Genomic DNA, 16,346 nt, shown 5'->3' on the forward strand with positions numbered 1-16,346 from the left:
CTGAGTAAAAGTCCAGGTCCCATGTTTCAGGGGTTCTCCTCACCTCACTTGACTCCTGCTCTTTCTGCTCACTCTGGGCTTCTGTGCTCTCACTGACAGAGCTGTCACTTCTCCACTGGTCCGTATCCCATTCCGCTTTGGACACCTTTACTTCTTGCTGCTTGCTGAGAAGCTTCATCAGGAGGCCTGTTCTAGAGATGAGGTTGGCACAGGCCAGCTGCACGTGGGTCTCCGAGCAGTCTATTTTCAGAGTCTGGATAACATGAGAAATGAGCCTTCGCATGTCCTTGTTGGGGATGAGGGACCGCAGCTGCTGCTTTAGCTGAGTTTCAACTTGATCACCCGGGGATGTGAACGCTAGGAAAGTGAAGCCTGTGGGCTTAGAGGATAATTCAGCGCCCGTGTTGTGCTACTCCCATTGTGTTTCGTTGGTGTGTTGAACAGTTGGCATACTGTTGTCTGCAGCAACAGTAGAATGTGCAGTGGAGACGTTCCTATGGGTAGTGTTTCCAGGGCTGGTTCCTCCTGGCAGACTAGAGTTTCCTGTAGAAATAATTTCTTCAGAAACATTTTGTGCAGTATTGTTTTCTGAAGTAGCGTTTTCTATCGAAGGGTCTGAAAGAGAAAATAATTCTGGAAAAGGAATTTCCTGAGCAGTCACTTCTCCTGAAGATGAAACAGCCTCTCGCGGAGGGGAATTTATGAGACTCCTCCCTACAGAGAACGGAGGGCTTGCAAGCATCATTCTATTGGGTGAACTTTTCTTTCTGAACTTTCGACTCCTTTTGACTTTGGGTTTTCTGTGGACCCGATGAGTCCTAATTTTATGGAAGATGTATTTTTTCCCAGAATGTGAGATTAGTTCAAAATCCTTAATATTTCTAACTCTAGCCTTTGCATCTTCTAAAACAAGTAGAGTGTTGGATAAGTCTTTTGATTTGCTTTTAACCTCAGGTGGGGATTTTGGAGGGATGGAGGCAGGAGGCCTGCCTTTGAAGTACTGTTTCAGGGTAGAGGAACCTGCTGCCTTGTCTTCCTTTATGAATGAAGACTCTGCATTGGAGGACTTTCCCACCAGCTTCCTGGGCCTCTGCACCATGAGTAGCTGATTCAGCTTTCTTGGGGATGGCCTCCTGAGCCTTCTTTCTTCGGCAGTGCTCGCCACAGATGGCTGGGCATTCTGTTTCCCCCAGACGCTCTCATCTCCCACTGCTTTGAGGTGCATTTTCTGTAGGCCCCTCGGGCCCTTGAGGACCCTGTTCACTCTCAGCAGCTTTTCCTCTGTACTCTTAGTCTTCGCTAGGCTGTCTTTCTGTGGTTGGGCAGTTTCCAACTTCTTTTGAAAGATGTAGCGTTTATACATGGCACTTAAAAGGTTGGAACGCGTACGCGTGGCAGGTTTTTCTTCCTTTTTCACCTCATCCATTTTTTCTTGAGTTTCTGCATCTAACAAATTTTCCAGAAAATGGAGTTTCCTCAATCTATTTTTATTAGTTGAATTGTTGCGTACACGTTTAACAGAAGGGCTGCTTGTATTGTTTTTCAAAAGGCCCAGCGGCATAGCTCCAGCTTGTGTACTTGAAAAAAGAAGCTGAAGGAATGGTAATAATGTTGATTCCACATCTCCTAGATTTCCCTCTGAGATATAAGGCAGTATGTAATTTCGTGCCCTGATAATATCACTGTCATTATTAAAGTCCAGCTGCTCATTCATGAAGCCTGACAAGCTGACAGCACTTTTATCTGAGGATGCCCTCTCTGACTCAATAGTCAGCTCGGGGCTGTTGTTCTTCTTCCACGCTTGTAACACCTTCATCAACGATCCTTCTGCATTCCCTAGAGATGTTTCTTCATCTCTCAAAAAAGAGGAGACTGTTTTTGATCATTGAAGACTGATGGGACAGCTTTTTGTCAGGCCACAGCCAAATAAATTAGGAATCAGTCAACGTTTGAGTGCCACTTCGGAGAAAAAGAAACCCACACTGAAGCCTATGACTGGCAACAACAAAATGTGAAAAAGGTATCTCTTGAAAAAGTGGCTATCTACTCAGAAAATTCTGTAGCGTGAAATATAGTAACTATATTCAGGATTACTCCACTGGTTCCCAGGGGCCAGTACTCAAGAAAAGCCAAGGCTGGAAGACAAATACTCCCCTACTCAGCTGGACTCTCTGCAGATCTACTGTGACTCCTCACATTCACATACCCCATCCTGTCCTGCCTCAGAGGCAGAGGAGTGTGAGGCTTCCGCTCTCCACCTCTTCAGTGTGCTTGTGTTCTCGCTACTATCACAGATGTCCACGACAACAACCGCCGCTAACAGGTGGTCACCTGGACATTCTCTTCTCCACCCACCCACCGAGTCCTTTGCTCAGTCCCTGCTTCCATATATCCCAGCCGCCATAACAGAAGGCTCTATACAGAAAAAAACACTATGTCCGCCGTGGCTCTTTGCTAAAATTTGGGCAGGGATCTAGGGTATATGTTACGAGAGTTGCCAGATTGTTTGTCAACGTGGAATGTTCAACAAATCAATGGAATAATACTTGAGGTCCTAAAATGCAGAAGGGAGAAAGCAACTTGTGTCAGATGGCTACTTTGCTTTCATTTCATTTTACTTCTAATATTTCCAGCTTTACTTGGGGAACCATCCAAAGCTTATAACTGTGTGAAGGTAATGTGTACCATTGTGTAGCTGGGCTTCTCTTCCAAAAGGATTAAAAGTATTTTGGGTCAGGGTCGAAGGAGGAGGGAAGGGTCATGAGAAAGGAGGAGCATGGGCTTGCAGAGAGCCCCAAAAAGGGGACAGGAGATCGGGGCACTAGGGTCATAGCACTTAACACCTCTGATTTTGTTTTTCCTCGCCTGTAAAAGGAGATGAAAAATGCCTTTTCTGCACACTCCTGGGCGAGAAGGGAGTAATATAATTAGTAAAAAAATTGTTTGGGGCAGTTCCCTGGTGGTCTAGTGGTTAGGACCCAGCACTTTCCCTGCTGTGGCCCGCGTTCAATCCCTGGTTGGGGAACTAAGATCCCACAAGCTGTGTGGCACGGCCAATAAAAAAAAAAATTGTGTTGAAAAATCAGCAATATTGTCTTTATAGAAGTAGCAAAGTGTTATTATATATGACGTGCTCTAGATCACTGAAAGAGACCTGTATTCAAGCTACCTGGGCAGGAAAGCACATTTTGGAAGTCATCAAGTTAGTGCCAATAAATCTAATATATAGAAAAATAGTTGAAAGCCCCTGAGTGTTTTGTGGATAGAAAAGCTTGAGATTCAGAGCAAGTTCAGAGCTGGACAGTCTAAGAATAAACTAGCTCTCCCATCCATTAGAAGGGCTAGGTAGCAGCTTCTGGTTATGGAACCAGAAACTCTCAGGCTCCCAATAGGACATAAAACAGCATCACTTGTACTCTTTATAAAATTGCAGAAACAAACAAAAGAAACAAAAATATATTTACACCTGTCCTAGAAGACAAAGGGTAGTTGAGACCTAATGTATATAAGATCAGTTTACAAACTGTGATGCACTATACGAATAAGTTCTCATTTGCAGAGAGCACAGCATAGGATATGTGGCCATTAATGTTAATTCCCTTCCCCCTTCCATGCCTTTCTCTTGTTCCTTTATGTATGCGGATCAGTTACATTATTAAGCTAACTATGTACCTGAGCTCTTATAAGCTTAATAATGTAACCAAGAATCTGATTTTTAGCAAGGGGGTAGTTCTTAGAAACTTAGGGAGCTGGAACGCTGAATGAATGAATTAAAATAATGCAATTACATCATTAATTTGAAAATTTATCATCATGGATCAAAAATAAAAATTATTGGGCTTCCCTGGTGGCGCAGTGGTTGAGAATCTGCCTGCTAATGCAGGGGACACGGGTTCGAGCCCTGGTCTGGGAGGATCCCACATGCCGCGGAGCGGCTGGGCCCGTGAGCCACAATTGCTGAGCCTGCGCGTCTGGAGCCTGTGCCCCACGACGGGAGGGGCCGCGATAGAGAAAGGCCCGCGCACCGCGATGAAGAGCGGTCCCCGCACCGCGATGAAGAGTGGCCCCCGCTTGCCGCAACTGGAGAAAGCCCTCGCACGAACCGAGGACCCAACACAGCCAAAAATAAATAAATAAATAAATAAATAAGAAAATCCTTTAAAAAAAAGAAAAAAATAAAAAAAAATAAAAATAAAAATTATTAAAAAATTAAATGAAAATTTAAAAATGTATTATCCCGCAATTGAGACTCACCACAACGTGTGACGTCTGTCAGGCATTCGCTGTCACAACGCAGCTTGACTGTCTTACAGACAACCTCAATAGTATTTTTAAATTGGCAGAGGCAGCAGGCCATACGGCTAGGTAAGATCCTATAAAGGGAAACACAGGTAATTAAATTCGTGGTAAAAGAGTTACTTGAGTAGGTAGAAGAGGTAGGCCAAGGCCACCACAGAGCAGTGCAAAAAGGAGTTCCTGGGGCATATGGACTGGAGAACTGGATAGGGGCCGGTTGGCCAACTGCTGCTCTTGACTGTTGTAAGTAAATATAGAGGAGGAGAGAGGTGCCCAACAGAAGAAGGATTAGGATGGCAGTAGGTATGGTATGCCTAGACAAAAGGGAATAGGGATTAGAATTGGGTGACGTTGATCTGTAGTTTAATTCAGAAGTATCTCCTTCCAACCCGAAAGCCTCACTTGGGGTTGAGAGTACACAGGAAGAAGGCAGACTTCTAAGAAGAGTCTGAATAAGACCGCACCTTCTGGAGTCCTTTTCTCAGTTCCTATTTGTGAGTAGTAATATATTAGAAATCATTCTAGTAAGAAAAAAGCATCGTGTGGTTAAACAATAACAGAGATCGCATTGGCCAAATCTGGACAAAAGGAACATTCCAAAGAATAACATTATCATTATAATAAGGTACAACATAGTTAATTTTTAAAAAAGCACATGAGTTCATAATGATACTCAAAATGAAAAGTGGAGGAGCTCTTCTTTACAGAATAACGTCAGCTAATAAATGCAAAAGGAATGACAGAATTAGGAAAGTGTCATTTTGCAACTATCAATGTAATAATCGATTCAGACAAGGATTATCATTGATGCACAGTTGGGTGAAGAGTTGTTTGAAAGTAGGATCTTCGCTGATCCCAACGTATCACCCCACATATTATTTATCAATTACCAAGGGGAAAAATAACTTTACAATGGAGAGATATGCAACATACCACCTTAGTCAAGTGATCAAACTTAGCACTGGGCCACCTGAAGTGATGAAGTATGAAGAATACATCACCTATATAGTAGTCTTCCCCAAAATGTTTACTTTGAACCTAATGAGGAAACAGACAAATCCAGATTGTGGGGCAATTTACAAGACAACTGGCTTAGACTCTTCAAAAATGCCAATGTCATAAAACATCAAAAAAAATAGTAGGGAAATATTCTAGATTAAAGGAAACAAAGACATGACATGCAATGCCTAATCTTTAACTGGACCCTGTATCAAAACAAAACAGACTTAAACTATGTTATTGGCTTCTGGCCAAGATGAAGTAACAAGGACCAATTTGACCTCCCACCTGAAACAATGAAAACATCAGACAGGACATATGAAACAACAGTTTTCAAGAAACTGGACCTCAGGCAATAAAGTTCAGTGATCTCCAGGAGATGGGAAATAAATGAAGTGATCCCTCTAATTGCCCTACCTTACTTCTCTGAGAGAGTTTCCAGGTCATGGTAAAGGGAAGAGAAGTCCAGGCAGAGACTGGTGGACTCCCTGACTGAGGAAATGGAGCTGAGAGTCTGGGAAAACCAACGTAACCTGAGTTCCCAAAGCAGAGTATCAGAGAGAAAAGAAGTGCACAGACAAAGAACTCTGGAGATATGCAGAGGGATCTCTTGAGAATTCAACAAAGTATTGGTCAGTACATTTGTGTGAGGAATTCCCTGATGCCAGGAAAAGAACCACATGAAAGGATTAACAATAAGAATAACTGGATATCACACAGGGTCGTAGGAATAGTACCTGTTCCTACAAGTCAGACTGCAAAACCTCATGATGCTCAGAAAGGACTTGTCTCCGTAGTTGCATATAGTGAGCTCCAGACTAAAGGCTACTTGGACTCCTACCCAACGAATCTTACACACTAGACCTAAAAGAATAAAATTGTTCTGAGTAACTTAATTTCACCCAAAACAAAGCCCAAGCATTTTACAGGAAGATACATACATACATATATATATATATATATATATATATATAGCAAACAATAAACTAAACCTCAAAATACCTGGGATCATATGAAAAATTGCCAAGCCTGCAAAGAAGTAGGAAAATATGACCCATACTGAGGAGAAAAGGCAATCAATCAAAACTAACCCATAATCCATACAGATGTTAGAACTGGCAGAAAAGAACCTTTAAAAAGTTATTATACATGAAGAAAAGTTATTACAACTGTATTTCATATGTTAAAAAACCCAGAATAAACACTGAAAATGTTAAGTATAGGCATGGAAAATGTAAAACAGACCCAAATTGTGCTTCTAGAGATTAAAAACAATGTCTAAATGAAAAAGACACTGAACGAGGTTAATGGCAGATTAGACACTGCAGAAGAAAGGGTCAGTGAACATTAAGGCATAGTAATAGAAACTATCCAAAACGAAACAAAAAGAGTCACAAAACAAAACAACAACAAAAATGAATAGGGCCTCAGTGAGTTGTGCAACAACTTCAAGTGGCCTAATACATGGGTACTTAGAGTCCACGAAGGAGAGGAGAAATACAAAAATTTGAAGAAATAATAGCCAACACTTTTCCAAATTGGTAAACACTATAAACCCACAAAGTCAAGAAGATCAGTGAACTTTAAGCATAAGAAACATGGACAAAACTACACCAAGGCACAAAAAATAATCAAATTGCTCAAAACCAGCAATAAAGAGAAAAATTTAAAAGCAGCCAGAGGAAACAACTATACACTACGTACAGAGGAACAAAGATAACAATGACAGCAGAATTCTTGTTGGAAACAATGTAAAGGAGAACTCAGTGGAATAACACCTTTAAAGTAGTGCATTGAATTCTATCAAGCTAGAATTCTATCCCCAGATCTGTCCAAACAAAAGCAAAATGAAGACTATCTCAGACATACAGAAGCTGAAAGAATTCATTACTAGTAGACTTTCACTATAAGAAATGGTAAAAGAAGTATTTTTAAGCAGAAGGAAAATGACACTTGTTTGGAATATGGATCTACACAAAAGATTAAGAATACTGGAATTGGGACTTCCCTGGTGGTTCAGTGGTTAAGACTCTGCCTGCCAGTGCAGGGGACACGGGTCCCATCCCTGGTCTCGGAAAGTCCCACAGGCTGTGGAGCAACTAAGTCCGTGCGCCACAACTCCTGAGCCCGCGCGTCTAGAGCCCGTACTCCACAACAAGAGAAGCCACCGCAATGAGAAGCCCGTGCACCGTGATGAAGACCCAACGCAGCCAAAAAAGGGAAAAGGAAACAAAAAAATCCTGGGAATATACTTTTCAGTAAAAGAACATAGTGTATCTCAGTCCTCATGACTAAAGAGAAGAATCAAGTAGTAGTAGGTGGAAAGGTGGCTTTGATTCTCAGTTTGTGGGTTCTGAATCTGAATGAATTATTGTCCTTACCTCAATGAGACAGAGAATTGTAACCAAAATCGTCACTGCTACAGTTACAGATATTGCCAAGATGAGTTTGTTGTTACAGCCACATCCTGGAACTTCTTTTGTGAGCTAAAAAAATAAATGACAATTTTTTAAAAACAAGGAGATACAAGGGATGAAAGCTAACTCTTCTTAAACCTATTCTAAACAATAGCTAACTATTCTTAAACTACTATAGAACCCAATCCTTTCAGGCGAGTAGCTTCTATAAGAACAAGCTAAATTTAATGTTATTAATCTCATCATTAGCCTTTTCTTCTACAATTTATTTATCTACAATTTAGTTGTCTTGTGTTATGTCCTCTTCTCGTCTACCCTAGGGATAGTGGCACACTCTCTAAATGAGCCAAGTGGGAGATCACTGTCTTAGCCAGTTTCATGGCTGAAGATACGATACAGACTAGGAGCCCGTGGTATTCCTGCCTGGGCACGTTCATGGCATGTCCTAAACTGAGTAAAAGTCCAGGTCCCATGTTTCAGGGGTTCTCCTCACCTCACTTGACTCCTGCTCTTTCTGCTCACTCTGGGCTTCTGTGCTCTCACTGACAGAGCTGTCACTTCTCCACTGGTCCGTATCCCATTCCGCTTTGGACACCTTTACTTCTTGCTGCTTGCTGAGAAGCTTCATCAGGAGGCCTGTTCTAGAGATGAGGTTGGCACAGGCCAGCTGCACGTGGGTCTCCGAGCAGTCTATTTTCAGAGTCTGGATAACATGAGAAATGAGCCTTCGCATGTCCTTGTTGGGGATGAGGGACCGCAGCTGCTGCTTTAGCTGAGTTTCAACTTGATCACCCGGGGATGTGAACGCTAGGAAAGTGAAGCCTGTGGGCTTAGAGGATAATTCAGCGCCCGTGTTGTGCTACTCCCATTGTGTTTCGTTGGTGTGTTGAACAGTTGGCATACTGTTGTCTGCAGCAACAGTAGAATGTGCAGTGGAGACGTTCCTATGGGTAGTGTTTCCAGGGCTGGTTCCTCCTGGCAGACTAGAGTTTCCTGTAGAAATAATTTCTTCAGAAACATTTTGTGCAGTATTGTTTTCTGAAGTAGCGTTTTCTATCGAAGGGTCTGAAAGAGAAAATAATTCTGGAAAAGGAATTTCCTGAGCAGTCACTTCTCCTGAAGATGAAACAGCCTCTCGCGGAGGGGAATTTATGAGACTCCTCCCTACAGAGAACGGAGGGCTTGCAAGCATCATTCTATTGGGTGAACTTTTCTTTCTGAACTTTCGACTCCTTTTGACTTTGGGTTTTCTGTGGACCCGATGAGTCCTAATTTTATGGAAGATGTATTTTTTCCCAGAATGTGAGATTAGTTCAAAATCCTTAATATTTCTAACTCTAGCCTTTGCATCTTCTAAAACAAGTAGAGTGTTGGATAAGTCTTTTGATTTGCTTTTAACCTCAGGTGGGGATTTTGGAGGGATGGAGGCAGGAGGCCTGCCTTTGAAGTACTGTTTCAGGGTAGAGGAACCTGCTGCCTTGTCTTCCTTTATGAATGAAGACTCTGCATTGGAGGACTTTCCCACCAGCTTCCTGGGCCTCTGCACCATGAGTAGCTGATTCAGCTTTCTTGGGGATGGCCTCCTGAGCCTTCTTTCTTCGGCAGTGCTCGCCACAGATGGCTGGGCATTCTGTTTCCCCCAGACGCTCTCATCTCCCACTGCTTTGAGGTGCATTTTCTGTAGGCCCCTCGGGCCCTTGAGGACCCTGTTCACTCTCAGCAGCTTTTCCTCTGTACTCTTAGTCTTCGCTAGGCTGTCTTTCTGTGGTTGGGCAGTTTCCAACTTCTTTTGAAAGATGTAGCGTTTATACATGGCACTTAAAAGGTTGGAACGCGTACGCGTGGCAGGTTTTTCTTCCTTTTTCACCTCATCCATTTTTTCTTGAGTTTCTGCATCTAACAAATTTTCCAGAAAATGGAGTTTCCTCAATCTATTTTTATTAGTTGAATTGTTGCGTACACGTTTAACAGAAGGGCTGCTTGTATTGTTTTTCAAAAGGCCCAGCGGCATAGCTCCAGCTTGTGTACTTGAAAAAAGAAGCTGAAGGAATGGTAATAATGTTGATTCCACATCTCCTAGATTTCCCTCTGAGATATAAGGCAGTATGTAATTTCGTGCCCTGATAATATCACTGTCATTATTAAAGTCCAGCTGCTCATTCATGAAGCCTGACAAGCTGACAGCACTTTTATCTGAGGATGCCCTCTCTGACTCAATAGTCAGCTCGGGGCTGTTGTTCTTCTTCCACGCTTGTAACACCTTCATCAACGATCCTTCTGCATTCCCTAGAGATGTTTCTTCATCTCTCAAAAAAGAGGAGACTGTTTTTGATCATTGAAGACTGATGGGACAGCTTTTTGTCAGGCCACAGCCAAATAAATTAGGAATCAGTCAACGTTTGAGTGCCACTTCGGAGAAAAAGAAACCCACACTGAAGCCTATGACTGGCAACAACAAAATGTGAAAAAGGTATCTCTTGAAAAAGTGGCTATCTACTCAGAAAATTCTGTAGCGTGAAATATAGTAACTATATTCAGGATTACTCCACTGGTTCCCAGGGGCCAGTACTCAAGAAAAGCCAAGGCTGGAAGACAAATACTCCCCTACTCAGCTGGACTCTCTGCAGATCTACTGTGACTCCTCACATTCACATACCCCATCCTGTCCTGCCTCAGAGGCAGAGGAGTGTGAGGCTTCCGCTCTCCACCTCTTCAGTGTGCTTGTGTTCTCGCTACTATCACAGATGTCCACGACAACAACCGCCGCTAACAGGTGGTCACCTGGACATTCTCTTCTCCACCCACCCACCGAGTCCTTTGCTCAGTCCCTGCTTCCATATATCCCAGCCGCCATAACAGAAGGCTCTATACAGAAAAAAACACTATGTCCGCCGTGGCTCTTTGCTAAAATTTGGGCAGGGATCTAGGGTATATGTTACGAGAGTTGCCAGATTGTTTGTCAACGTGGAATGTTCAACAAATCAATGGAATAATACTTGAGGTCCTAAAATGCAGAAGGGAGAAAGCAACTTGTGTCAGATGGCTACTTTGCTTTCATTTCATTTTACTTCTAATATTTCCAGCTTTACTTGGGGAACCATCCAAAGCTTATAACTGTGTGAAGGTAATGTGTACCATTGTGTAGCTGGGCTTCTCTTCCAAAAGGATTAAAAGTATTTTGGGTCAGGGTCGAAGGAGGAGGGAAGGGTCATGAGAAAGGAGGAGCATGGGCTTGCAGAGAGCCCCAAAAAGGGGACAGGAGATCGGGGCACTAGGGTCATAGCACTTAACACCTCTGATTTTGTTTTTCCTCGCCTGTAAAAGGAGATGAAAAATGCCTTTTCTGCACACTCCTGGGCGAGAAGGGAGTAATATAATTAGTAAAAAAATTGTTTGGGGCAGTTCCCTGGTGGTCTAGTGGTTAGGACCCAGCACTTTCCCTGCTGTGGCCCGCGTTCAATCCCTGGTTGGGGAACTAAGATCCCACAAGCTGTGTGGCACGGCCAATAAAAAAAAAAATTGTGTTGAAAAATCAGCAATATTGTCTTTATAGAAGTAGCAAAGTGTTATTATATATGACGTGCTCTAGATCACTGAAAGAGACCTGTATTCAAGCTACCTGGGCAGGAAAGCACATTTTGGAAGTCATCAAGTTAGTGCCAATAAATCTAATATATAGAAAAATAGTTGAAAGCCCCTGAGTGTTTTGTGGATAGAAAAGCTTGAGATTCAGAGCAAGTTCAGAGCTGGACAGTCTAAGAATAAACTAGCTCTCCCATCCATTAGAAGGGCTAGGTAGCAGCTTCTGGTTATGGAACCAGAAACTCTCAGGCTCCCAATAGGACATAAAACAGCATCACTTGTACTCTTTATAAAATTGCAGAAACAAAAATATATTTACACCTGTCCTAGAAGACAAAGGGTAGTTGAGACCTAATGTATATAAGATCAGTTTACAAACTGTGATGCACTATACGAATAAGTTCTCATTTGCAGAGAGCACAGCATAGGATATGTGGCCATTAATGTTAATTCCCTTCCCCCTTCCATGCCTTTCTCTTGTTCCTTTATGTATGCGGATCAGTTACATTATTAAGCTAACTATGTACCTGAGCTCTTATAAGCTTAATAATGTAACCAAGAATCTGATTTTTAGCAAGGGGGTAGTTCTTAGAAACTTAGGGAGCTGGAACGCTGAATGAATGAATTAAAATAATGCAATTACATCATTAATTTGAAAATTTATCATCATGGATCAAAAATAAAAATTATTGGGCTTCCCTGGTGGCGCAGTGGTTGAGAATCTGCCTGCTAATGCAGGGGACACGGGTTCGAGCCCTGGTCTGGGAGGATCCCACATGCCGCGGAGCGGCTGGGCCCGTGAGCCACAATTGCTGAGCCTGCGCGTCTGGAGCCTGTGCCCCACGACGGGAGGGGCCGCGATAGAGAAAGGCCCGCGCACCGCGATGAAGAGCGGTCCCCGCACCGCGATGAAGAGTGGCCCCCGCTTGCCGCAACTGGAGAAAGCCCTCGCACGAACCGAGGACCCAACACAGCCAAAAATAAATAAATAAATAAATAAATAAGAAAATCCTTTAAAAAAAAGAAAAAAATAAAAAAAAATAAAAATAAAAATTATTAAAAAATTAAATGAAAATTTAAAAATGTATTATCCCGCAATTGAGACTCACCACAACGTGTGACGTCTGTCAGGCATTCGCTGTCACAACGCAGCTTGACTGTCTTACAGACAACCTCAATAGTATTTTTAAATTGGCAGAGGCAGCAGGCCATACGGCTAGGTAAGATCCTATAAAGGGAAACACAGGTAATTAAATTCGTGGTAAAAGAGTTACTTGAGTAGGTAGAAGAGGTAGGCCAAGGCCACCACAGAGCAGTGCAAAAAGGAGTTCCTGGGGCATATGGACTGGAGAACTGGATAGGGGCCGGTTGGCCAACTGCTGCTCTTGACTGTTGTAAGTAAATATAGAGGAGGAGAGAGGTGCCCAACAGAAGAAGGATTAGGATGGCAGTAGGTATGGTATGCCTAGACAAAAGGGAATAGGGATTAGAATTGGGTGACGTTGATCTGTAGTTTAATTCAGAAGTATCTCCTTCCAACCCGAAAGCCTCACTTGGGGTTGAGAGTACACAGGAAGAAGGCAGACTTCTAAGAAGAGTCTGAATAAGACCGCACCTTCTGGAGTCCTTTTCTCAGTTCCTATTTGTGAGTAGTAATATATTAGAAATCATTCTAGTAAGAAAAAAGCATCGTGTGGTTAAACAATAACAGAGATCGCATTGGCCAAATCTGGACAAAAGGAACATTCCAAAGAATAACATTATCATTATAATAAGGTACAACATAGTTAATTTTTAAAAAAGCACATGAGTTCATAATGATACTCAAAATGAAAAGTGGAGGAGCTCTTCTTTACAGAATAACGTCAGCTAATAAATGCAAAAGGAATGACAGAATTAGGAAAGTGTCATTTTGCAACTATCAATGTAATAATCGATTCAGACAAGGATTATCATTGATGCACAGTTGGGTGAAGAGTTGTTTGAAAGTAGGATCTTCGCTGATCCCAACGTATCACCCCACATATTATTTATCAATTACCAAGGGGAAAAATAACTTTACAATGGAGAGATATGCAACATACCACCTTAGTCAAGTGATCAAACTTAGCACTGGGCCACCTGAAGTGATGAAGTATGAAGAATACATCACCTATATAGTAGTCTTCCCCAAAATGTTTACTTTGAACCTAATGAGGAAACAGACAAATCCAGATTGTGGGGCAATTTACAAGACAACTGGCTTAGACTCTTCAAAAATGCCAATGTCATAAAACATCAAAAAAAATAGTAGGGAAATATTCTAGATTAAAGGAAACAAAGACATGACATGCAATGCCTAATCTTTAACTGGACCCTGTATCAAAACAAAACAGACTTAAACTATGTTATTGGCTTCTGGCCAAGATGAAGTAACAAGGACCAATTTGACCTCCCACCTGAAACAATGAAAACATCAGACAGGACATATGAAACAACAGTTTTCAAGAAACTGGACCTCAGGCAATAAAGTTCAGTGATCTCCAGGAGATGGGAAATAAATGAAGTGATCCCTCTAATTGCCCTACCTTACTTCTCTGAGAGAGTTTCCAGGTCATGGTAAAGGGAAGAGAAGTCCAGGCAGAGACTGGTGGACTCCCTGACTGAGGAAATGGAGCTGAGAGTCTGGGAAAACCAACGTAACCTGAGTTCCCAAAGCAGAGTATCAGAGAGAAAAGAAGTGCACAGACAAAGAACTCTGGAGATATGCAGAGGGATCTCTTGAGAATTCAACAAAGTATTGGTCAGTACATTTGTGTGAGGAATTCCCTGATGCCAGGAAAAGAACCACATGAAAGGATTAACAATAAGAATAACTGGATATCACACAGGGTCGTAGGAATAGTACCTGTTCCTACAAGTCAGACTGCAAAACCTCATGATGCTCAGAAAGGACTTGTCTCCGTAGTTGCATATAGTGAGCTCCAGACTAAAGGCTACTTGGACTCCTACCCAACGAATCTTACACACTAGACCTAAAAGAATAAAATTGTTCTGAGTAACTTAATTTCACCCAAAACAAAGCCCAAGCATTTTACAGGAAGATACATACATACATATATATATATATATATATATATATATAGCAAACAATAAACTAAACCTCAAAATACCTGGGATCATATGAAAAATTGCCAAGCCTGCAAAGAAGTAGGAAAATATGACCCATACTGAGGAGAAAAGGCAATCAATCAAAACTAACCCATAATCCATACAGATGTTAGAACTGGCAGAAAAGAACCTTTAAAAAGTTATTATACATGAAGAAAAGTTATTACAACTGTATTTCATATGTTAAAAAACCCAGAATAAACACTGAAAATGTTAAGTATAGGCATGGAAAATGTAAAACAGACCCAAATTGTGCTTCTAGAGATTAAAAACAATGTCTAAATGAAAAAGACACTGAACGAGGTTAATGGCAGATTAGACACTGCAGAAGAAAGGGTCAGTGAACATTAAGGCATAGTAATAGAAACTATCCAAAACGAAACAAAAAGAGTCACAAAACAAAACAACAACAAAAATGAATAGGGCCTCAGTGAGTTGTGCAACAACTTCAAGTGGCCTAATACATGGGTACTTAGAGTCCACGAAGGAGAGGAGAAATACAAAAATTTGAAGAAATAATAGCCAACACTTTTCCAAATTGGTAAACACTATAAACCCACAAAGTCAAGAAGATCAGTGAACTTTAAGCATAAGAAACATGGACAAAACTACACCAAGGCACAAAAAATAATCAAATTGCTCAAAACCAGCAATAAAGAGAAAAATTTAAAAGCAGCCAGAGGAAACAACTATACACTACGTACAGAGGAACAAAGATAACAATGACAGCAGAATTCTTGTTGGAAACAATGTAAAGGAGAACTCAGTGGAATAACACCTTTAAAGTAGTGCATTGAATTCTATCAAGCTAGAATTCTATCCCCAGATCTGTCCAAACAAAAGCAAAATGAAGACTATCTCAGACATACAGAAGCTGAAAGAATTCATTACTAGTAGACTTTCACTATAAGAAATGGTAAAAGAAGTATTTTTAAGCAGAAGGAAAATGACACTTGTTTGGAATATGGATCTACACAAAAGATTAAGAATACTGGAATTGGGACTTCCCTGGTGGTTCAGTGGTTAAGACTCTGCCTGCCAGTGCAGGGGACACGGGTCCCATCCCTGGTCTCGGAAAGTCCCACAGGCTGTGGAGCAACTAAGTCCGTGCGCCACAACTCCTGAGCCCGCGCGTCTAGAGCCCGTACTCCACAACAAGAGAAGCCACCGCAATGAGAAGCCCGTGCACCGTGATGAAGACCCAACGCAGCCAAAAAAGGGAAAAGGAAACAAAAAAATCCTGGGAATATACTTTTCAGTAAAAGAACATAGTGTATCTCAGTCCTCATGACTAAAGAGAAGAATCAAGTAGTAGTAGGTGGAAAGGTGGCTTTGATTCTCAGTTTGTGGGTTCTGAATCTGAATGAATTATTGTCCTTACCTCAATGAGACAGAGAATTGTAACCAAAATCGTCACTGCTACAGTTACAGATATTGCCAAGATGAGTTTGTTGTTACAGCCACATCCTGGAACTTCTTTTGTGAGCTAAAAAAATAAATGACAATTTTTTAAAAACAAGGAGATACAAGGGATGAAAGCTAACTCTTCTTAAACCTATTCTAAACAATAGCTAACTATTCTTAAACTACTATAGAACCCAATCCTTTCAGGCGAGTAGCTTCTATAAGAACAAGCTAAATTTAATGTTATTAATCTCATCATTAGCCTTTTCTTCTACAATTTATTTATCTACAATTTAGTTGTCTTGTGTTATGTCCTCTTCTCGTCTACCCTAGGGATAGTGGCACACTCTCTAAATGAGCCAAGTGGGAGATCACTGTCTTAGCCAGTTTCATGGCTGAAGATACGATACAGACTAGGAGCCCGTGGTATTCCTGCCTGGGCACGTTCATGGCATGTCCTAAACTGAGTAAAAGTCCAGGTCCCATGTTTCAGGGGTT

At 41.7% G+C, this 16,346-nt stretch overlaps 4 protein-coding genes and 1 pseudogene across 7 annotated transcripts in view; all 5 read right to left on the bottom strand.

Annotated features, from left to right (window-relative positions):
- Window positions 1-985, bottom strand: part of LOC130706006 (leucine-rich repeat-containing protein 37A3-like) — a 13,984-nt gene extending 12,999 nt beyond the window's left edge. For all 3 annotated transcript variants that reach the window (XM_057536799.1, XM_057536800.1, XM_057536798.1), the window contains exon 1: window positions 44-985. In XM_057536799.1, coding sequence (XP_057392782.1) covers window positions 44-283 — 240 coding nt within the window. In that variant the 5' untranslated portion in view covers window positions 284-985. The remainder of the gene's footprint in view (window positions 1-43) is intronic.
- LOC130705821 (leucine-rich repeat-containing protein 37A3-like) lies at window positions 410-1,816 on the bottom strand. Its single transcript, XM_057535167.1, has one exon. It carries the CDS (start codon window positions 1,814-1,816, stop codon window positions 410-412), a length of 1,407 nt encoding a protein of 468 aa, XP_057391150.1.
- On the bottom strand, window positions 1,014-9,147 carry LOC130706007 (leucine-rich repeat-containing protein 37A3-like). Of its 2 annotated transcripts, none has more exons than XM_057536802.1 (4): window positions 8,206-9,147; window positions 7,677-7,781; window positions 4,255-4,373; window positions 1,014-1,959 (listed from the first exon to the last, which is right to left on the bottom strand). In XM_057536802.1, the coding sequence occupies exons 1-3, from the start codon at window positions 8,443-8,445 to the stop codon at window positions 4,362-4,364; spliced, it is 357 nt and encodes a 118-aa protein (XP_057392785.1). In that variant the 5' UTR covers window positions 8,446-9,147; the 3' UTR covers window positions 1,014-1,959; window positions 4,255-4,361. The 2 variants fall into 2 exon arrangements, with proteins under 2 accessions (XP_057392785.1, XP_057392784.1); XM_057536801.1 differs by having other exon boundaries at window positions 1,014-2,554.
- On the bottom strand, window positions 8,481-9,978 carry LOC130705822 (leucine-rich repeat-containing protein 37A-like). Its single transcript, XM_057535168.1, has 2 exons — window positions 9,112-9,978; window positions 8,481-8,519 (listed from the first exon to the last, which is right to left on the bottom strand). Exons 1-2 carry the CDS (start codon window positions 9,976-9,978, stop codon window positions 8,481-8,483), a joined length of 906 nt encoding a protein of 301 aa, XP_057391151.1.
- A 597-nt stretch (window positions 9,979-10,575) lies between these two features.
- The window catches only part of LOC130705823 (leucine-rich repeat-containing protein 37B-like), a 65,072-nt pseudogene continuing 59,301 nt past the window's right edge, over window positions 10,576-16,346 (bottom strand).

Source organism: Balaenoptera acutorostrata, chromosome 20, assembly GCF_949987535.1.
Source record: "Balaenoptera acutorostrata chromosome 20, mBalAcu1.1, whole genome shotgun sequence".
Taxonomy (NCBI): Eukaryota; Metazoa; Chordata; class Mammalia; order Artiodactyla; family Balaenopteridae; genus Balaenoptera; species Balaenoptera acutorostrata.

Excerpts from the sequence above, each read along its gene's own strand:
- LOC130705821 (XM_057535167.1), bottom strand. The coding sequence starts at position 1,816 with ATGAAGGTGTTACAAGCGTGGAAGAAGAACAACAGCCCCGAGCTGACT.
- LOC130706007 (XM_057536802.1), bottom strand. The coding sequence starts at position 8,445 with ATGCGAAGGCTCATTTCTCATGTTATCCAGACTCTGAAAATAGACTGC. Across the intron at positions 7,782-8,205 it reads AAGAGCAGGAGTCAAGTGAG|CTCACAAAAGAAGTTCCAGG; the intron begins GTGAGGAGAACC and ends TTATTTTTTTAG.
- LOC130705822 (XM_057535168.1), bottom strand. The coding sequence starts at position 9,978 with ATGAAGGTGTTACAAGCGTGGAAGAAGAACAACAGCCCCGAGCTGACT. Across the intron at positions 8,520-9,111 it reads CTCCAAAATCCCCACCTGAG|CGTTCACATCCCCGGGTGAT; the intron begins GTTAAAAGCAAA and ends TCACTTTCCTAG.